At 38.0% G+C, this 22176-nt stretch overlaps 1 protein-coding gene across 1 annotated transcript in view; it reads left to right on the forward strand.

The window, feature by feature from the left end:
- Window positions 1-22176, forward strand: part of MALRD1 (MAM and LDL receptor class A domain containing 1) — a 285631-nt gene that overhangs the window by 258110 nt on the left and 5345 nt on the right. Inside the window, exons 36-38 of the mRNA XM_009937935.2 lie at window positions 15009-15091; window positions 15180-15259; window positions 17671-17681. Of these exons, the coding sequence (XP_009936237.2) occupies window positions 15009-15091; window positions 15180-15259; window positions 17671-17681 (174 nt within the window). The remainder of the gene's footprint in view (window positions 1-15008; window positions 15092-15179; window positions 15260-17670; window positions 17682-22176) is intronic.

The following is a 22176-nucleotide window of genomic DNA, read 5'->3' on the forward strand; positions in this document are numbered from 1 at the left end:
AAGTTATACTGTACAAGTTTTGGAGAGACAAACAAGGTACCATAGACTAGTGAGCTCTAAAACGAAGAGTACTTCCCGAGATAAGAAAAAGGACAGAAAAAATGGGCAGGAAATTCTTAGATGACAAAACTGGCAACTCTGTAAATGAGCAGGTTGTCATATACATCACGAAAAGAAGGATAAAACTTTGGGTTATTCTTGGTTTTACACTAACAAGTTCAAAAACATTGCTACAAGAAAATCCTTCTAGTAAGAAAAGGTAGAAAAAGAAATTAGAAAACATCTTATCAATGTCTCAGAAAAGACAGAAAGACAGAAAACTGTAATGTGCAAATAAGCTCAGTCTCCTTTTACACATTACAGAGTTGGCTAGTTCAGGTCATATTTGAGAACAAATTTCAGAATATGTCATGCTTTGATATAATATATTATGAATTTTTGAATTATAAATGAAAAATGTAATTGATGTGCAGTACCGTGATACATTTCTTACTCTAATTCTTTGAAAATATTTGTGAAATTAAGATATCTTGTCTTAATTTTCAGTTATTTGATGTGGAATAATAAAGTCACCATGCAGAAAAAAATTATACTTTTTATTCCAAATAGGTGAAAAATTGTAATGTTCTTGCATTCAAAGAAATGGGTTAATGAAATCAGTTTTTCAGCTATATAAAAGCTGACTTCAGCTTATATAAAAGTCTTGGTCCTGTGCCACTACAATATTTAAATCTGAGCCTTATTAATATGGAATGTTTGTCATGGCTCACTGCCACTTTATCCCAACTGTTGACATAAAATCATCACTAGAAAAAGAACATAGCAAGGATTTTTGGATGCTGCCTCTGTCTGTTAGGGCTGTTGACCAGCAATGCAGGTCAACTGGGTTTTTGTTCTGGCCTGGTGGTACACATTAAAGGAGCATAAAGGCTGCTCTGAATTGTACAAGTACAGTGATTCACCACACAGCAGGGTTAATATCAGGGGAATAGTTCTCCATTCTTCATCTGTACTGCATATTCCTTGGCTGCAACCAAGAAAAGACTTTATTGAATGGATGCTGGAATGCTGATAGAAATTTCTTCTGTCATTAGCTGTAGCTCACCATATATTATGAACAATATGGAGTGCACTAAAGGCCACGGGAAAGATTTTGCTTTATCAAAGTGCCAAGTATAACAGTTGAAATAAGCTCTTCTTCTGAATTTAGGCAAATAAGACAGATTTAGAGCTATCTATTCTCCTCAATAAGAGTTTCAAGTATGTACTTGGAGTTCAAATTTTGCTTCATGTCAGCTAACAGAGTAGTATTAAGTGCTGAAGTTTGAAGGTTCGAATGCTGATGACCGGACAAGGTCCTGTGCAGCCTGCTGTAGGTGACCCTGCTTCGGCAGGGGGGTTGGACTAGATGACCCACAGAGGTCCCTTCCAACCCCGAACATTCTGTGATTCTGTGAAGAGATAATTTAGTATTCATAATAACAAGAAGATTTTTTTTCTTGTTTTTATTAGGTATAGTGAATTACCACTGCTGTATGTCATGATAATAATCTGTTGCAATGTTAATCACTAAATACTAGAATTAAAGATTTTATTTGGGAGGGAGGTGCAGGGGGAGCTTGTAATCTTCCATTTAAATACTGTGCCTGAACACACATGCATGAGGGTTTGAACTGAAATTTCATGGGAATCCTTAATTCCAACCTCTTCTAAATTCTCAGGTCTTGACTCTGTAACCATAACAACGCTAACAGAATGTGTAGCTGGGAGAAAGGTTGTGATGAAATTATTTTTATTGCATCTGAAGTGTCTTATGTTCTCATAAATTGTTTAAAGGTCATTCCTCTGAAGATTTCTTAAATTTGACTTTTTAGCAAGAAACTACAGAGTAAATTCCCTGAGCTTCTGTGAAATTCATCTCTAATATCAGGCAAGGACTGCAGTTTATGCAGAGAAAACATCCTAGCATTATTCTTTTCCATGGACTACATTGACACATGTAGAACTTATTGCAGAACTTAAGCCTTTTCTTGGGTATAAGTGATTCACACGAAGTGTAAACCACTGTCTCTGTACTACATGAAGGGTAAGCAAAAGACAAGTTTTGTGGCTTTTTTGTTTATTTGTTTCTTATAGACATTTAAAACACACGTAAAACAATTTAAAGAATGTGTTTAAGTTGCTGTAGTCTTAGCCTGTAGTAGTGCACCTAGCTTGTACAATGTTGAGAAGAAGCGGCATCAGATGTTATTGTACAGTGTTGTTTCCCATGTAAGCAGATAAATTTACGACTGTCTGAGAATGACAAAATGATTTATAATCTCCACTATGCACTGCAATCCACCTGCCAGGAGCAATGCCTTGTGTTGGCAGGCTCTGGTTAAAGCAGACCATTTCAGCTGATAAAAAGACTAGATCAATGCTGGAAAGCGGCAGCAGGAAAGGAAAGAAAATCTTTTTATGACATTTTTTTCTATTTGTGCCAAATGTGTCATTTAATACAGACAAAACACTTCTATTGTTCAAGCTTTTTAAATAACTATTTAATTCCACCTGGGCATTGCAGATTCATGCATATGAAAGCTATTCAAAGGGTAAACAGAAGTGAAAAGCAGATATGTGAACTGACTTTACTGCAATAAATACTTATTATTTCTTATCTAACTAGTTATAGTGCAGACAATAAACTAGTGACTATGTAGTACTGTTGCAGTCTGCCTAAAGGCAAACATTAAAAAACCTCAAACAAATCAGACCTCCACCCCTCAAAAAACAAACCTACAAACTAGCAAAAACAAAACAAGAAAAGGAAGGTCTCTGTGGAAAAATCCAGCCACTGCAAAAACATTCAGATGTTTTATTAGATTTTCTATTGATACCTAACTCCATCTGTTCTATCCACAGAACTGTCATTTAAGAAAAAAGCTTTTTTACTGTGAAATTAACAGGTCTGTCTTAAAACTAAATGTCCCTTCTATACTTTATTGCATTATTTCCCAATTTTACCTAAATAGAAAATTGGTGCCATTTCTGAAAGCAAAAGAATTTTACTACCAGCTGTCAATACAGCTGCATGGTCAGGCTTTCTGTCAGATCATTCCTTAATCTTTTTTCAGTCCTCTGGAAGTTGTAGCTAGGGGCTATATCTGAGACACAAACATGTAAAAAGTGGTTTTTAAAGATTTATGTTTTCTATCACTTTATCTCCTTGCTTTCTTTTCATCTGTGTTCTTCCCCTTCTTGGCGTGTTCTTCAAGAGCAAATCAAGCATCAGCTCCATGTGCATGTTCCACAAATAGCAAAAGAGAGGGTGGGAAAGAAACACAAGAGGGTCAAAGAAAGTAAGGCATGTAAGATTGGAAAAAAAAAAAACCCCGACAAAATACTAGAAAACAAGATGGACAGGCAGGCTGGCATAAAGGACTGATTCTTTACTGTAAATTGATTTAAACTAAGGCGTACCTCTTCAGTAAGTTTTTTTGCTTTGCTTCAACAGTTCACGTACTGAGGTACTGATATAGATTTCTTGAGTAGGTTCACTTCGTATTCTAAATGGTAATTTGTAGTAGTTTAATTTCCTAGGTTTCTTAGAGTAAGAGAAAATGGAGATAAGTCCCTGTTCTCACTAGTGAAGTGGTCTCTGTGCTAGGCGTATCACTTGGAGTACCTGCAACAAACCTCCCTCGGTCAGTAAGGTGCCAGCCCTGCACTCCCTGTATCCCATCTTTAACTCTAGTTCACAAAATTACTCATTTTCACTGTCCTATCCAAGCTTAAAATTTCAAAAGCTTTTATGGACAAGGTTATTTATTCTGATGGTCACTCTTTACAAGGCACAGCTCCAGATTCAAACCCAGTGGGATGAAACTCAGGACTCAGTTGTAATATGAACTCTGATCTCCGGTGGTCAGTGATCAATGTACCTACTGTATTGTTTCAAGCTCTTTCTTTTCTGTTGTGTGAACACCTCTTGTCAGCATCAGTTAGAATTAAACAATATGTTTTCTGGTGGTTTGACCTTTAAATAAAGTTAGGTTGAAATACTGCTTTTGTCCTAGAGAAAATTCCATTTTAAAAATCACTTTTTTTTAATGGAAGAAATCTTAAGCCTTCTATTTTGTTTAATGGTTATCTAAGTGGATAGTCATTTCCCTGTTGAATTGAGATCCAAATCCGTTCTTCAGTGCCAGGAGTAGCTTCATGATTTGTCCCACCAGGGCTTTTAACCATCAGTGCTATTTTATGCTAGTGAAAAATGTGTTATCATAAAACTATTATTTAAGAAGATGGGAAAAGGTAGCATTAAAATGGTGAATTTCAGGTCCGACCATCTGCTGTGAATGCATACTTCTGCTTCATTGCTGTAGCTGAGTGAATCTGTGCCATAAAGTAGATTGTGTGCCACATACCAACCCTCGGTGAATACTACTGGGGCCTATTTCTTTAAGAAGTAAAGGCAAAAAAGCTAATGACACAGCAAATAATTTCCACATAGCTCTGAATTTTCTTCTGATAGGATAAAATACACTGAAAAAAAATCTATCACAAGACTATCACACTAGTTTGAATTTTAGTGAAGCCGTAGAGTGTTTGTTTTTCAAACCAGTGTAATTCTCAACACAACAACTTCAAAATCTGGGTTTGTCCTGAGGTTTTTAGGGTAGGAGCCAGACAAAAGAATCAGACAAGAGATCAGGCAGGTTTCAGACACCGACAGAATTTCTTTAAGATTTTAATTCAAATTTTCTGTGAAACACAAGGTTTTTCGTGTGTCAACTAATTTCAATGAAGAAACACTTGCTCTGGAATTTTCTGATTATCTCTAAAATGACTGAAGCTAGAGGTGGTATTTACCCTTTTCCCTTTAATAAATGTTGTGCCTGTACCTAATGGGATGTCATTCACAAGCTGTCCATAGCACAAATCTCACCCTTGAGCTCCTACTTAAACATCAGATGCTGCTTGTTTTCCGTTTAAACATTTAACAGCAAGCATTAAGGTCTTGTTGCTCTTGCCTAGCTGTGTAACAGCTAAATGCACCTATCTAATCTGAACTAGTCATCGTGACATTGTTATAGCCAATGGTAAAGGATCCAGATGAGGATTCCTCTCTTTATTCCACACAGTGTAAACTTGTCTGAACCATTTCTAGGTACCTTCCTTTTCAGGTGGTTAATGTTAGCAAAATTAAGTCTTACTCTAAACCTTATAATTGGTCACCACAGTTTCATTGTGTAACTATGTAAAAAGCAATTAGATACACTGACTGAGTCCTTCCTTCTAGCAGTTACCTTTTCTTATTCAACACAGGTTGTAATTAGAACCTCTCATTGTGGCTACAAGAACAATGAATAATCACAGTGTGTCATGCTGGGGACCTGGGAGTAGCTGATAGCACACCCTGGGAGCAAAGAAACCAGAAAATACATGTAGAAAAAGATGATGCCAATACATGAATTTTCTTCCAAATTGCCATCAGTTAGAAATCTCTAAAGAATTTCAGTCTCTGTTTTAAGGAGCTCTCTCCAGCACATATCATTAAGTTCTTGGCTTCTAAGACTTACTACAGCAAGGACTGCCCCAGGTCAGTTAAGCACTATGTCATAAATAGCTTCCTTATTATTAGTTTATGGTGTATTTCCTTTCAGTTTGACTGAATTTTTGAGAGAATAGACAGCAACATAAAATTTTTCTTCTGTTTACCATATATCATTTTGTTCACCTTCATCATATCTGCTCCGACTCATCTTCTGTATAAATAAAATCTAATCTTTTCAGTCTCTGCCTTATGATTTTAATCACTGTAATCTCAAATGTCTTCTGTTTCACTCTTTATGCATAGTGCATGCTTTTATGATAAAAAGTGAGCAGTTACTTTCATTGAATAATCCATGAGGACGCATAGATCTTTTCTCACAGTACTTGCATTTCATTTAGAACTGGTTTATACCTCATATTACTCTGCCTCATGTTGATTCTTTTGTATATGCCAGTTATGAATTTTAGCAGTTTTCAGAATAGAAGCTATATCTAGGTCTTCAAGTCCTTGTTATCACACATAGTCACATCATATAATTCTATTCAGAAGTTTAGTTAGCTTTCTTTTATGACCAATTACGGGGAATTCTTGGCTTGCATATTTTTCTTTGTCTTGTTGGGAGTTTTCTGGGAGTTTCCAGCATCTCAGCACCTTTTAGATATGTGGTACCAAGTACAGAGGATACCGTCTGACTCTTCCGAAGCAACATGCTACGAGAAATGCAGGAAGGGTAAAAGCCTTGCTCTTCTGTTTGGATACCTTCTAATAATTTCCTTGCAAATTTGTTCGTAGCCAGTTTATATCCATTTGTTCTTGTGCCAGTATCCTTCATTAACCAAAAAAGTCCCTCGACACCTTTGTTGTTTATTCTCTAAAATGTTTCTAGAGAAAAGCCATGTGCCTTTCAGCTTTTCTTTCTGTAGGCTAAACAAGCTGAATTCTTTTGGAATCCTCTTGTGAGGATTTCTTTTTTTCTATTTTTCTATTTTTCTGCACACCTTAGTAGTACTCCTCTACCATACCACAGGAATGGTTAGAACTGTCCACAGTGTTTCAGAGAACATCTGATTGTCTCCCAGTGAGTTAATGTGCCCTTACCTACATGCTACAGCTTCTTGACATTGAAGGTTACCATCAGCTTCGCCTGTCTTTCCAAGTGAGGTTTCTCCTTGTCCTACATCTCCTGTGAACTTAACCACAAACGGAATAATGTGGCTCCTAATTCCAGCTGCAGACAGCAGGCAACAGGTTATAGTCATAAGTGTGATACCTTCTGAGGCCATTCATGCAACACTCACTATTGTAGGAATCTTGTATTCTTAGATTCAGCAATAAAGACTAATCAGAGAGTTAGGGGTTTTTTTTCTTTAAGTACTTTGTTGATAATAACTAGAGTGCAAACAGATAATGACACTGCTGAAGTAGAGGTTGCTTTTTCCCCATAATGGAATGAAGAGTTACTGTTTTCATCACACTCATAAGCATCTAGCAAAGTTTATATTGCATAACACTGGTTGCAAAGGCTAGTGAGCAGACAAACTTCTATACTGATACAGCAGAGGAATGTAAAGTCTCTGTTTTCTGCAAAGAACTAAGCTGTGGGTTGTTTGGTTTTTTTCCCTATGTATCCTCTGTCACCACTCCTGGGTAGCCTGCACTTCAATAGGTATGGCACAGCTCCTGAATAATCTCAGCACTTGTGTGTAATGACCCTTATGTAATGTATTATAAACAGCAAATATACTATAAACAGCAATGGCAAATCTGGGTTCACACAGAAGATACTGGCTTGGTGCAGTGTGGCAGATTCAGAAGTACAGTCTCTAGAGGATACTACAAAGTGTACAGTCATACTCACAGGAAAATATAACAAGTCATCCACATATTACTTCCTTAATTTACATACTACTGATAACATGCACACTACATGGTTAAGTGAGTAACTGTTGGTCATTCTGAATGTACACATGATATAACAGATTAGGTTTTCTGTATGACATATATTTCAGATAAAAATAAGAAAAGCAGGTGTGTCTCACAGCAGAGAAAAGGTGTACTTTGGCAAGAGATATCAGTGAGAATGGCAAAGAGCGCTCTTGCAAGTAGGGATGGTTAGTTCTGTACTTCCCATTCGTTAATTGTTTTCTGTCAGTAGCACTGTGAGCTACATTACAGACACTTGCAGACAAAAGTAGAAATTAGTATAGTTTTTACATTTATCACATGCTGAGTGTACCTCACTCCCATCTGCTTATGAAATTTCTGTGGGCAGAAGCAGCTTTGGTCACTGCTGTTTCTGTAGCGGCTAATTTTTCTGTTTTGTCTCCATTACTTGTTGAGCAATTCCTTTCCCACATCTGTGTAGATTTAAAATAAAAATTCTGTAGACATTTCCATGATCACAAAAGATGATTAACATTTCAGGACCTTTTCTTAATATTCATTCTGCCTTTTAATACAATTCTTTTTAAAATAAACAGAATTGGCACTTCAGTTAGTAAATCTGAAGAAGTGCAGAGGAGATGCTGAATGGATATTTAGTATTTAACACTCTGAATGCTGCTAGATTAGCATCAAATATGATTTAATTTTTTTTAACCTTTCATAGAATCACAGAATCATAGAACCATAGAATCACAGGTTGGAGAAGACCTCTAAAATCATCACATCCAACCATCCACCCAACACCACCATGTCTACTAAACCATATCCTGAAGTGCCACATCTACACGTTTTTTGAACACCTCCAGGGATGGGACCCAACCACCTCCCTGGGCAGCCTATTCCAATGCCTGACCACTCTTTCAGTAAAGCACTTTTTCCTACTATCTAATCTAAACCTCCCCTGACGCAACTTGAGGCCATTGCCTCTTGTCCTATCACTAGTTTCAGCACAAAACATGAGGAGTCTTGAGAAAAGTAAAAACAGTATATTGACAAAAGCTAGGAACTTTCAAAAATGAAAATGCAAAACACTACTTTATACTGGAAGACCTTAGTCATTATGAAACATTAGTAGTTACTGCTGTTGGGGAAAAAAAGAATAAAAGGAAAAAAACCCATCCCAAACCCAAGAGATTTCAAAGTTCAATTTTCCACATGCATCAAGGTCGTTCTTGAAAATACAGCTTGTTGGGGCTTTTTCTTTCCAAGTTAATGAGGAGCTGTGTTCATGCTTGTTCTTGGAGGTCATGGACTTGATTCCCTACTGCAAAGCTCTTCTCTTGTCATTTGGCCCTACCCAAGAGCCATATGTAACACCGATGCATTAGAGTGATAGGGTTTATCTCAGACTGGAGAAAAGAATTGTGCAAGTAAGGAATCAGATGTCAGGAGGAAAACAAGCAATCAAATACACATCTGCATTTATTTTGAGTTTTGCATATGCTACCTTTAATAGAGCACGAAGTTTGATATTTTGAAATGCAGCAGTGTATCAACCAGATATGTCCTTGTAAATTAAACCTGCCCTGAATGAACATTAAAAACTACAGACATCTTGTCTGGTTTTTGTTTTTCATTCTGAGTGAAATGAGCCATAACTCCAGGCACAGGATGCAGCAACACAGGCAATGCTACATTCATTCCTCCGCATTACTAATATCTGTATTAGGAAAAAATGAGCTGGAAATCCTAGAAGCAAATTTGGAGGGTTAACGTTCTCCCCTCCAGGGTCACTCTCCCATAAGAACTTGCTAATAGCAGAAGACATTTTGTCAGGCAGGATAGATTAGAATGTGCACTGGGATGGAAGTATTCAAGTGTTATTTCATCTGTCTTTCCCTCTTGCTCCTTTTGTTTCAACTATGAGGAGTTTCCTGTCTGAATGGATTGCAATGGCTATCTCTGTATTTCAGGTAATCTTAAGATTCATGTAAAATGTGCTGCTGCTAATTAGTCAAGATTTAATTAGTCCAAGGAAGTTAATTGTACATAAATAAAATGGAATTCCAGCTTCATGGCTCAAGAGATAAATACAGAAACTTTTCAGAGTTGTCCGTCTCACAAATAAAACAGCAGAAAAGAATTATTAAGGAAGCTCTTCAAAATTCCCGTTACCCTGCTAATAAAGATTTAGCACATTGCCCAGAAGACATGGTTGATCTGCGCTCTGTGAAATCCTCCCATCACATCAGCATTTGCGTATCCCCAGCTGCTCTCATCAGAGAGGAAGCTGATAGTGACTTTGAAGAAGCAACTTATCTGCCTCTCAACTGAAAGTAAAGCCCTGTAAGTACAGTCCATGCTCAGTAGTGGGTAGGTACTTAAGAGTGTTCTCCTTCATTAACTGAGCTTCAAGTAAGCCATCTCTTGGGTGCATACCACAGGCTGTTCTGACCTACCTGGAGCTGTTAGAATAATTAAAGTTCACTTCAAGATTGCATGTGTCAAAGACTACACAGTAGAAAGGTGAAGTTTGACTTCATTTCCCATAAAGATGCCTGATATCATTCCTGTTATTCACTGATAGAGTTTTGCAGCAACAGCCAAAGGCCTAAGTCTGGGGGTTGAGACTGTACAATTGTGATTGCAAAAGCACAGGAATATGTATTCTGTGCCCTCAGTACAAACACCTAAGGAAATCTCTTCCATGACCTCAAAACCACTATGAAATAATACCAGATTTTGGTTGGAATTTGCTTTTTGCACCTTTTTTCCCTGATAGTGTCATTTTATTCCTTGATGAAAAGAGGGACACTTCTGTTCTTTTACCAACCAGTCCTATATGCATTGGACAGAAAGTAAATTCTACGGGAAATGTCACTAGATGGGAATAACGTAATTTCAACACCTACCTCACACAGTTGCAAAGGATGAGCAGGCAGAAGGCTGCAGAGTCAGACTCAGAGAAGTGGGTGTATTTATCTCATTCCTCCAGCACAATAGGTTCTGTGTTTTGTTATAAAAGTTTTGCTTAGCTTCCAAAACAATTTGATTGATTGGTTATGGTCTGTAACAGTTTCTGGTTTATGTTTAATATAAAATTATATGTAGCCTTATAGCATTTTCAGACCTGTAAAATATTCTCAGTCTTCTGGATTTCTTATCAAAATCTCTTACTATCCTAGAGAAGACCACGCCCAAAATATTTATATGTTTTGAAAATACCCCTCAGTTTTCCAGTTTAGTGAAATAACTGGAGCTTGTTTAGAATTATTTATATTTAGTTGTAAATTAATGGTACAGAACTGTTATTTTCTCTAATCTGAGTTATTGGCAGATATTGATGCCATTAAAAATCTCATTCTGTTCTCTCCCCTCAAGTTAGTGATTTCTCCACCACGTCTATCACTGTAGTCAGCTAGAGTTTCTATAGAGGATAGATAGAAAAGGATCACAATCTTGTAAGACATCTATAAAACAAGAAAAAGTTCCCCTCTACTCTGTGCACTCTGTGCACGCTCAGCTTCAGTAAAAGCCAGAGGTAGTGCTTGTATCAGCTAGAGCTAAAGATGATAATGAACAGTCTTGCGATGTTTTTCTTGCAGCCTCACTGAAAGTTGCAGGCTTGTCAGATAACTGTAACTCATTTTCTCTTGTTTTATTTTGCTTGAGAAGATGGCATTTTGTAAGTAATGAACAGCCAAACCTTAGAAAGAGTTGAATCAATCTCCAAATTACAACCTGGAGTTTTTTGGTAGTGTTGTATTTTACCACAGTGGCAGGGATGATTGCTAAGTTCCCCTCCCAAAGATAAAAATTAACAAATAAATTAATGTGTGAAGATACAAGTGGGAGTTCTTAACCAACTGATTGATACTGAAGAGCATCACTCTTCAACTATTTGGTTGTTTAGCACTCCTTTTCCATCCTGGTTTTGAAGATGACCTATGTTGTCTTTTCCATCCTTATTCTTTTTTGCGTTGCCTCCTCACTCTAATAGTTCCCATGCTTTATGCATTAGAATATTTTTCCCACCTATTTTTTTTTTATTTGTCCTAATCATTTATGAAGTTTCAGAGATACTACCTCTGCTCCATCTTGATCCATTTTTTACCCCATTTTTTTTTGTAAGCAATGGCAATATTGTAAGGTGACGCTTTTGGTAACAATCTATTTCCACACAGTGGAAAATCATTTCACTGGCCAAAATTACACAGGTTTATAGTCTGACATCAAATTCCTAAGCGGTATGTGTCATGTAACATAAAACAATACTGTCGGGATTCAGAAATTTGGAGGGGAATAAATGGCCAAACTAAGGTAGGTGGTAGTTGACTATAAAACCTGTATGAATATATAGGAAGATAAGCCGGTTATCTATAAGACTAAAAGGCGCTTTACTTTTTTATTCATAATTTAAACACAGATAGCATGAATATGTGGAAATATTTCATCAATAAATGGAAACATAGCATATGAAGATATGTTTAGCTATTACTGGGTAGTAAGATTTTCCCATACTCTTACCAGTACACACACTTGTTTTATGAGAACTATCTCTTTGCAGCTCTGAGGGGAGTCATGCCCTGGTGGCTCCAGAGCAGCAGATGGCCCCTCTCTTGTCATGTCTGAGTAGTGCTTGTGCACAGCTGCAAATCTGTTTTCTGATTCTTTCTTTTACAGTCAAGTAAGTTCTGCAGTGGCAAGAAAGAGGGAGATTTTGGTTAAAAGCATATCTAGCTCAACAGAAAATCTGGCAAATGGGGAGAAAGGAAATTATACAATAGAGAGCAATCAGGAAATGATTTTGATGGGTGATTACCATCAGATTGCAATGTTTCTACAAGGATCTGCAGGGCTTGGTATGAGCCCATCTGCAATTTGACATTTGTATAAAATCATCAGTCCACAAAAAAGAACAGCTTATGAGTGACAGGGGTTTTTGTAGTATGCTGAAGAAGGACTGAAGGGACCAGGTATTTTCAGTCACTGAATACAATGGGTCTCCAGCTCTGGCAGAGCTGTCAGCTGAAATTGTGCCACTTTTTCTTTGAAATGAGCATGTCAGAATATGCTACTGGCTCCAGTCTCTAAAGCTAAGATTCTTTAGCATACCAATTATTAATCTTGAACAAAGTAACCCTTTAACCAGAGAAAACTCAGGTCTGTGGGGTAAGATGGATTAAATAAATCTCTCTCTGCCTGATGTATTCGAGTAGGGCTGGTACTTTCCTCCCAGCATGTTCTCTGCCCACTATTTTTCAGTGATCCCCCGGGTAGCAACAAATCCCGTATCAGCCTCTTTTGGTCTTTAGAGAAGTCATCCTCCTCCTGTCGTGTCTGAGACTGGGATACGGAACTGCTTTCTGACTTGCCCTGATCCTTTCAGGATTCCCCTAAATTCCAGCGAGGCTGCAGACAGATGCTTGCTGCTCCTATCATAGAATCATAGAAGCACGGAATGGTTTGTGTTGGAAGGCACCTTGAAGATCATCTAGTTTCAAACCCCCTGCAGTGAGCAGGGACACCCTCCACTAGACCAGGCTGCTCAAAGCCCCCATCCAACCCGGCCTTGAACACCTCCAGGAAGGGGGCATCCACAGCTTCTCTGGGCAACCTGTTCCGGTGCCTCACAACCTCAAAGAATTTCTTTCTTATATCTAATCTAAATATAGCCTATTTTAGTGTAAAGCAATTACCCCTTGTCCTATCACTACACACCCTTGTAAAAAACCCCTCTTCAGTTTTCTTGTGGGCCCCTTTAAGTAATGGAAAGTTGCAATAAGGTCTCCTCACAGCCTTCTCTTCTCCAGGCTGAACAGCCCCAACTCTCTTCACGTTTCCTCATAGGAGAGGTGCTCCAGCCCTCGGATCATTTTCGTGGCCCTTCTGTGGACCTGCTCCAACAGCTCCATGTCTTTCCTGTCCTGAGGGCTTCAGAGCTGGACAGGACCCCAAGTGGGGTCTCACCAGAGCAGAGCAGAGGGGCAGAATCACCTTCCTCGATCTGCTGGCCGCACTTGTTTTGATGCATCCCAGTATACAGTTGGCCTTCTAGGCTGCAAGCGCACGTAGACTCTCCCTACATCCACCATGTTCAGTCATTTTCTGGGAAAATGAAAAACTCTTCTCCCTCTGGAGAGTCTCAGTTAGCTCAGTGTGCAGCTGCTAGGATAAGGCACACAGGCAATACCATGTGCTAAATATTGACAAACACCACTAAGTTCTCTCTCGCATATTCAGATGAAATAGCCTTAATATAAAGGTTTAGTTGTGTATATGTATTGTATTTATAAGGGTAGGAGAGGAAAAAAAATAAAAAATAGAAATTACTTTATAAAAATTGGTGACTATGGAAGAAAAGTTGGTGTTACGGTGAGAAAGCAACTTGATATACAATCCTCCCCACATTAATAGTTTGTGAAACTAATAAAGAGAGAAATCACAAGAAGTGAAACTTTTCCTATTCACATGACATTACTAGGACGGAAACTGGATTATTACCATCACTTCTTTCTGATGCTCCTTGTAAAAAAAAAAATTGAAAATTTATGAAGCTCAAAACCACGAGCTACGCTAATGGAAAAGTTGGTAGAAGCCATCCCAATGTGGCACTCAGGGTGCGGTTCAACTCAATCAAGTGGGTGCCTGAAATTTAGTTGTCAATATGTAGCTATACCTCTAACAACCCTTTACACTAATCATCATTTAGGGTTTGTAAAGGTAGGTGCCTACAGCCATTTTGAGGCTCACTGGTGCACCCAGAAGGGCTGCATAGAGTGCTCCCAACTGCCACCTGTCTTACCAGAGGCAGCCGACCCTCACCTCGGTCTCCAAGGTCCCTTCATTCTGATGGAGAAGGCCACAATTAAAGCATGTAGCCAAAAGCTAAACCTAGACAAATTAAAGAGAGAAATTATATCCATTTTGTTGGTGACTGTGATTAACTGTTAAGCAACAAGTGTAAAAGAGAACATCAAAGCTTGTGTCAGATGGTTTGTATTTTGGTTACATCAAATCAAGACTGGATTTGAAACAAACAGCAAATTTAGAATAATTTGACATGGCTGAGGTTGTTAGCTCAAATGTAGCGCTTTGGTTTTGAAGAGGCATTGTTGAAGGGGTATCATTTTTACGAGAAAATGGAAAACCAAAGAAAAGACAGATTGGGTGGGGGAAGAAAAATATCTCTGATCTCTAATCATGTATCTTTCTCTGCTTTAGGGTCCCAGATCCTCAGCTTGGAAATGTGTTTACTTCTCATGGATGATAACAGGGAAATTAGTCAAATTTCTTTTGCTGCAGGATGACTGTATGATGCCAAAGCGGACAAGGAAGCCAAGTCTAATCTTTGGACTTTGTTATGTTTTATTTTACTCTGTCTTAGGTTTGCTTTGGGTATTTCTCTCTTACATTTCATTCTGTTAACTTTGATGATGCTGTTTGTGATTCCTGGGTGAACTTTAGTCACCAGCAGAAATTCTCAAAAAGCCCCATTCTCAAAAAGATTAGCAATTTTTGTGTGTTTGTCACTGTTTATTGCCCTTGCTTCTCCCTTTTTCAGAAATTTTTGTTTTATTCACAGATGTGAAAAAGAATGGAAAGGAAACCGTTGCCACATAAATGCTAAGCCTCTTCAGCCTCCAACTTCAAGTCTCCTTCAAAATGGTGGGTCTGTAAAAAGAAAGAAATACCTTTCAATTCATTCTTTGAGTGTTTCCTTTTACTTATTTCCATCTTTGCTCTGATTTTGCAGGTATTTGGATTGGGTTGGGTGTCGGTTTCTTGCTGATTAAAATTACGGCTGCTACCTTGTATTTCCTTTCGAAGAAGACAGTTCCAGGAACGTAAGTGAAACTTCTATTTTGTGTAAAACAGACACAAATGTGGCACAAAGAAATGGCTACCTGCCCAGTCTCTTTGGTTTCAACTTTTAAATCTCCCCAGAGTCTGTTTGCCTTCATATGCAGTACTAAGCATAAAACCTAGCTTTGGAACAAAAACTCACCTTAGTGGACCCCAGTCTGGAAAAAATGAGTTATGGCTTGACTACTTAGAATGTCTTGCTTGCAACATTGTATGATTATTCCTAAATTATAAAATTCGTCATTTATTCACCATAATAGCTGTAGCCCTGATTTTTATACATGATAGTTACATGTGAAAAATAGAAGCTATTTACTGTTTCTTGAAACCTCCAAGGACAAACTAGTTTCTTACAGGCAGATTCACAGCTCTTCCTGAGGCTACTGAGTACCACATGCACCTGGGGGGACTTTTTTGCCCTAAATGTTTCAATATTTACACACTTCTGAGAACTTTCCGTGTGATAACTGGATGGAATAAAAGTGGGAGGGGAGGGTGGGTTCTATTTTAAAATATTAGGGGTTTTTGTAAAAAAACTGTAATAGATTGGAAAAAATGAAAGCTGTGAGACCACAGAATTATGCAATCTTTTTTTAAAAATCATAGTTTGCCCCCTCTCCTTTAGTTACTACAGACATGCTCACAATCTGACTTTCTGTTTCGATGTTTTATAACTCATCTTAATCAGCGCTTCTTTGGAAGCGTCTCACCAATGTGACTTTATCTGTTCCTTTCGCCCGTTTCCCTTACCAATTCATCTCAAGCCCATTATCCAATACTGCCATCATGGCCTAGGGTCACCCCAGTCCAGACGTCTTGGCTTGTGGTGCAAGGACCTGTCTTGCTCATGGTGAATGGGTGCTCTGCGTGGTGATTTTTTTTGTTCAAAATCTCGATTTCTTCCATCCAGTACTATGTTTGCTAGTAGTATGGTGCAAATAGCAACTAAATTATCTTCTGACATCCTACAGCATATAGTGTATTGTCGGTAAAGGAAAAAAAATCAGCAAAATTGGTGGTAGTTTTTTTCGAAACAGTACTGGTATACTAGAGCTATCTCCTCATCCAGTTATTCGATTTCAGAGCTTTTTAAGATATTCCTTAGACTGACAGTTCATTATTCTGCAGGCATATTTTCTAGCCCTTCCTGTCATCCCTCTGGTAATCACTGCTTTCTCTCTCCTCCCAAATTTAACTTTTAAAAAAAATTTTTGTTATTTCTTATTTTCCTATAACACTTGTATTTTTTCTCCTCCCATCTATTGACTTAGTCTGCTAGATCCTTCCCTGTCAGCAAAAACCTACCACTGTCCCTTCCTCCCGTTCAGCAATTCCTGTTGTGCATTGCCTTGTCCATTTTCATATTGTTAGATTTCCCTGACCCCTCATTTTCTTCTCCAGAATTCATCTTCAAAGCTGTCTCTTTTCCTTTAAACCTGTGCCCTGCTATAGACTTTTCTTGCTTTAGGGATGTTGTTATCTCCTAAACTATCTACTAAACTGTGCAGACTCCTGTCCTGACATTATTGCTGCTGACATGTCTCCTAACACTGCATGCTACCCCTGACAGGTAAAGTTGCCTATGGACACAGAAGCAAAATGTTGAAGCAGGAACATTTAGTGGTTGTGCTACTGTTAATTGAATGCATAGCTGCACCTACTTTCTTTATGTCTGCTTCCTCTTCTGTAAAGTGGGAAAATAGCATTTCCTTATCTTACTTCACAGGGACTTTAAGACTTAATTCATTCACATTTATACAACCTGCTAAGGTACACATATGGAAAGGCACCTCAGAAGTGCAAGATAAGTTGTATTGTAAGAGCTGCTTGATTTTTTTTTTTGCAATTTCAATTAATACTTTCAAAAAAAAAAAAAAGGCTAATATTTTTTCTCAAAATGTGTTTGATGGCGTTTCAATTAACAAATGATTATATTTTTCTTAGGCTACTTCTCGTGTGTTCTGAGCACTCCCTTTTGCCTTTTTCTTTCATAAATGTCTGCTTAAGGGTTGCTGCACTGCCATCCATTTCTCTTCTATCCACATATCTGTATTCAAGGAATATTTTTTCCTTTCTTGTAATTATACATGCTAAAAAAATAGAGTCTTTTTTGTACATGAAAGTGTACCCTGTTGCGTGTGACACCAAACACTTAAGTGCCTTATTAAGTATGTAATAAAACAGGAATGAATGAAGATCTTCTTACCATGGTACTAAGAAAATATTACAGCTCTGTCATGAAAAGAATCAGAGCTGTGAAACAGAGGGCTAGAGAGTTTACATAGCAAAGCTCATTCTGGTCTTGCTTGTTTTCACTGGGGCTGCCAAAAAGGTAAGTTATGATGATGGAAATTTTTGTGGTTCCAAGTTTTTTCTATTAGGAACTAAGAATGTCAAATCATTTTGCCTATGATACAGAATAAAAGCTTTTATTTTCACTGGTTTTAATCACAGTTGACTTAATATGTAAGTTAAAATGCATTTTATAGGCATCTTATCAAGAAATAATTTAACTAATAAATGGCAATTTGATTGAAATTGTGAAAACAATGAAATCTGAAGCTTAGAATTTGAGAGGTTAAGCTCATCCTGGCAGTTTGTCTCTCCCTCTTCAACTACCTATTATATGGCATGATTTGGTATACAGAAATCATGGCTGGAAACATAGTAGTAAATTAAGGCAAGTTATTCCTTAACTGTATCATCAGTAATCAGAAGTGATTAGTCAAAATGCAGCCAATGTTATCACACTGAAGTTTGGATCTTTAACATAAGGTTTTAGAATAAGAAGTGACTTGTGTTTGCGTAAGTCTGCAAAATGTACAATGTGACAGCACCACACAGAGGCATGACTCTCTACTATTTTTTTTAGAGGAATTTGATGAACTAGAGGAATTTAAGTGTGCACAAGAATATTTTCCTACAATTCATTTTTACTTCAAAGGCTTGCACCTGCTTTTAGCCTTCCTGGGTTGTTTTCTTAAAGTCATTAGGCACTAGAGGCACTCTAGGAGTGCCTGCTTGGCCGTTCTTTCACAGGGAAGCTTTCACACACTTGAGCCCATATTTACTGCCTTTTGATAAATTCTTGCTAGATATTTTTTAATAATTTCTATTAGTGTCTCCTTTTTCTGTACTGGTATAGAACCACACATGCAGGCATTGGCAGATGGTCCTCCAGAGGCACACTATCAGTTGTAGGTGCTAGCTCCCAGGACATTTTAAAATGGAGTGCAGGTACATCTACACCACAATGGAAATAGCACAGGAACGTGTACAAGAGCTGAAGGAGAAGTTTCAGAGTCCAGTAGAACTAATTTTTTCATCAGAAAACAAGGTAGCAGGCTGTAGGGGTAGGCTGGTGACCCCTTAGATGATTGCTGGCTAAGAAGTTGTCAATAACAGCGGTGAGAATTTGAGAGTTACATTTGTGGCTCTTTTTCTTCACTGGAAAGATTGATAGTGCCTTAACCCTTCTTTTCAACTCAGAAAGAACGCTGTGTTTTGTCTTTACTCTCTCCTTCTTCTCCTTCCTTAGCAAAAATTTCATCTCTGATCTGAAGGCTTTAAACTCTTCAGTGCCTGTGTAGGAATTACTGGAAGTCATTGTATATTTCCTAATGGACAAAAGCAGCCTGCCACGTGGCTTGGCAGAAGTGTATTTCATTACCACAATGGCATTCAGATATGCAAGCTTCTTCCCAGCTCCTGGCTGGGGGTATGTGAAACTTTTTAAAAATCAGAGGAAGCTTATAAGTTTCTCACACTCCTGTTCGTGCTCCAGAGATGACGTTCCTTAGTCCAGAAGGGAAGGCTGCCAGTTACTCCACTTCTTCAGTGGCATCTGTCCTCATTGACCACATAGAAGCAAAGGTTCATTTTAGCTTCCATTTTATTGCTGCTGCCTTCTCATGCTTCATTTTGCTTTAAGTGAGAATCAAATACTTTCTGCCCAGTTAAGCTATGCTTTTTTGCTACTGCCTCCAAAGCAGTCAATGTCCCAGTGTCAATCCTTCCAGCTTGTTTCTTTCCTATTCTTGATCTGTGCCATCAGCTGCAATGCTAATGTACCACAGCTGTTATTAGTCCTGTCAGTTATAATGAACACAGAACATTAAATTTTCCAAAGCATGCCAATAATGTATCTTGCCATGCAGGCAACAGAGTGACAAACCGAGATGCTCTGAGAAAACATTTTAAAATGACAGAAAGTCATGGGAAAACAGGACCCACAGAGGCCATTTTTCATCCTGCCACAGGACTGACTTAATTGTATCACTTCTGGGTTTGCACTTCAAGACCTCTACCAACATGAATTTGATGGCCTCCTCAGGCAGTCTTGGTACCCTAGGTAGAAAGAAAGTTTGCTTTTTAGAAAGGTTTTTTCTGACTGCTAATATGTCTGTTTACAATTTAAGTTCATTCCTACTCAAAACGGAGAAGAACAGATCATTCCCCTTCTCCTCGCAAAAAAGCTTTTATGTACTTGAAGGCAGTTGTCATGCCTCCTTACAGGCTGCTTTCTTTAGGCTAAACAAGCTCCGTGCTTTCAGCCTTTCTCCATGGTTAAGGTTTTCTCACAGGTATGATTATTCCTAGTTGCTGTCACCAGGACTTTCTCCGATTGGCCCATACCCTGCTGGAGGTCTCGTGTGTGGAACAGATAGCGTACTCCAGAGGAGGCTCTCCAAGGGAATCTGAAGGACTGCCAGAGGTTATTGCTGGCTATGCCTCTGTTCCTATATCCCAAAGTGATAAACAGAATGACAACAGAATGACTTTTACTGAACTGTTTTCAGCTTGTGAACTGGAATGGAGACAGATACTATTCTTGTAGAATGAGAGAAAAAGGTGCAGTTTTATGAGAAAAGGAAAAACAAAACTAGGAAACAGCAGCCATAACTATTGTTTGGAAGCTGTTTTATTAGTCTAATGATGCTATAAAAATCTATTCCTTCTTCTGTAGAATATTTGTTACCTGAAGGATGAAACCCGATGGTATAGTCAGAAGTCTTCAGTTTTTCTGAAAAGTGCATGTCACAACAACAACACATAGGAAAGGTTGCAAAGAAACAAGAGGTGATGCTGAAAGAACTGAGCAAATCTCTCTGTCTACAGCCTTCAAGATCACCAAAATAAAAGATGCAAAGGACAGATTTTTTAAAAAAATAGATAATGAAGTTTCCTAAGGTGATTCAAAATGTACAAAGTGCAGACCTAGGAAGCCCAGATGGCATATTAGTCTAATCAAGCATCCAAGTGACTTGTAGATGATTCTAAATCATAGAACCATAGAATGATTAAGGTTAGAAAAGATGTCTAAGATCATCAAGTCCAACCTTCAACCCACCACCTCCATGCCTACTAAATGCGGCTTTTGGAAATTCTGCCCACCTTGCATCACACCTCCCGTTTCTTCTACGGGTTGTGAAAAATATCGTCTACTTCTGCAAACCTAAATTTAGTTTAAAAGATTTTATAAATGCTTTGGAAATTGAGGTCTTGAGTTAGAGTTTCTGTTTAGAACAGAAGCTTTGGTGAATCTGCAAAGAATTCTTTTAAGGGATTATTATACTTAGTAGCTTAATTGTAATTGAATCTTTGGCCTGCTAGGATTTTGTCACTGTTGTTATGGACCTGATGATAAACCTCCTTCTAGTACTGTATTTTCTACAAATTTTGTGTACTGTCTAAAATAAATATTTGATTTTTCATTGAAAGGTACATTGAACAGTATAAAATTCTGAGCTATTGCATCCAAAAGAATGAAATCTAGATACTTTAATTTTCAATTAAAAAGCATGATGTTACTCAGCAGTCCTTTTAGACACTGGCAGATATTTTGTGGAGCATACAACTTTCTCCCATCTCTGTGAATTTGTACTGGAGAAACATGTGACAAGGCAGTAGTTTTCGCTACTGAAGAATGCAGATGAACTTAGCAAAGCTATAACCCATGTGACCTCATCCCAAGATGATTAATCCTCTCCTTTCCTGCTGTGGTATTTCTGGTTACATTAGAAAACCCAGCTCTCTCTGAGCTGCCTTACTCACATGTTTGAGTCTTTTTTTTCTCCTAAACCATCCTATGCTTGGCATTTTTAACCCTAATTATTCCCTGTTTGGTACAGTCTTCTGAACTTGGCATTTATGGGTTTTCTTCATAAACGAGATTATAAACATTTCATAACGATTAATTATTCTGGACCATAGTTTTTGTAAGCGATGAGTTACTCTTGCCCTTACTGCACAGTGGTAACACATACATAACTTTCTTCACATCATGAGACCTTGTGATGGGCATATTGCTATTTACTGTAGCAATAAGCTACCATTTTCTATCAGGGCAATGTTTCACTTGTGTCAATTAACAGCAAGCACTGCAAGAATGAGTTTAACTCAAGCCACTGCAATACATACAGTTAAGCTGCCTGATCAAGCAGTTTAAAATTAATGTGTAAACTGATGACCAGATGGCAACACTCACCCCTCTGACTAATACTGCACTTCTATGCTTTCCTCAGCAGTACTTATATTGGTGACAGAGTACTGGAGTGGGCATAGCACTGCTTTGCTCTAATAAGAAAAACTTTGTATTTCTAATTAACTAAAGATATAAAGTATTGAGTTTATTTCTAGGGACGTATACACAACATGTAAAATAATTTGAATATGTCATCTCAGTTCCGAAGCACAGACTTCTTCAGGCAGTTACCACCTCATCCAACTGATGGACTTGTGATGCTTGATAGCACTTATGTAAATATGATTAATTATTCCCTTGTACATTTCTGTGGTCTTTGAAGTCATTTAAAAATGAGATAATTTTTTAAGGATGGTGATTAGTATCCTTTAGAAAGAATTGCTTACCACATTCACAAACAGGG

The sequence above is a fragment of the Opisthocomus hoazin genome, chromosome 4 (assembly GCF_030867145.1).
Source record: "Opisthocomus hoazin isolate bOpiHoa1 chromosome 4, bOpiHoa1.hap1, whole genome shotgun sequence".
Lineage (NCBI taxonomy): Eukaryota > Metazoa > Chordata > Aves > Opisthocomiformes > Opisthocomidae > Opisthocomus > Opisthocomus hoazin.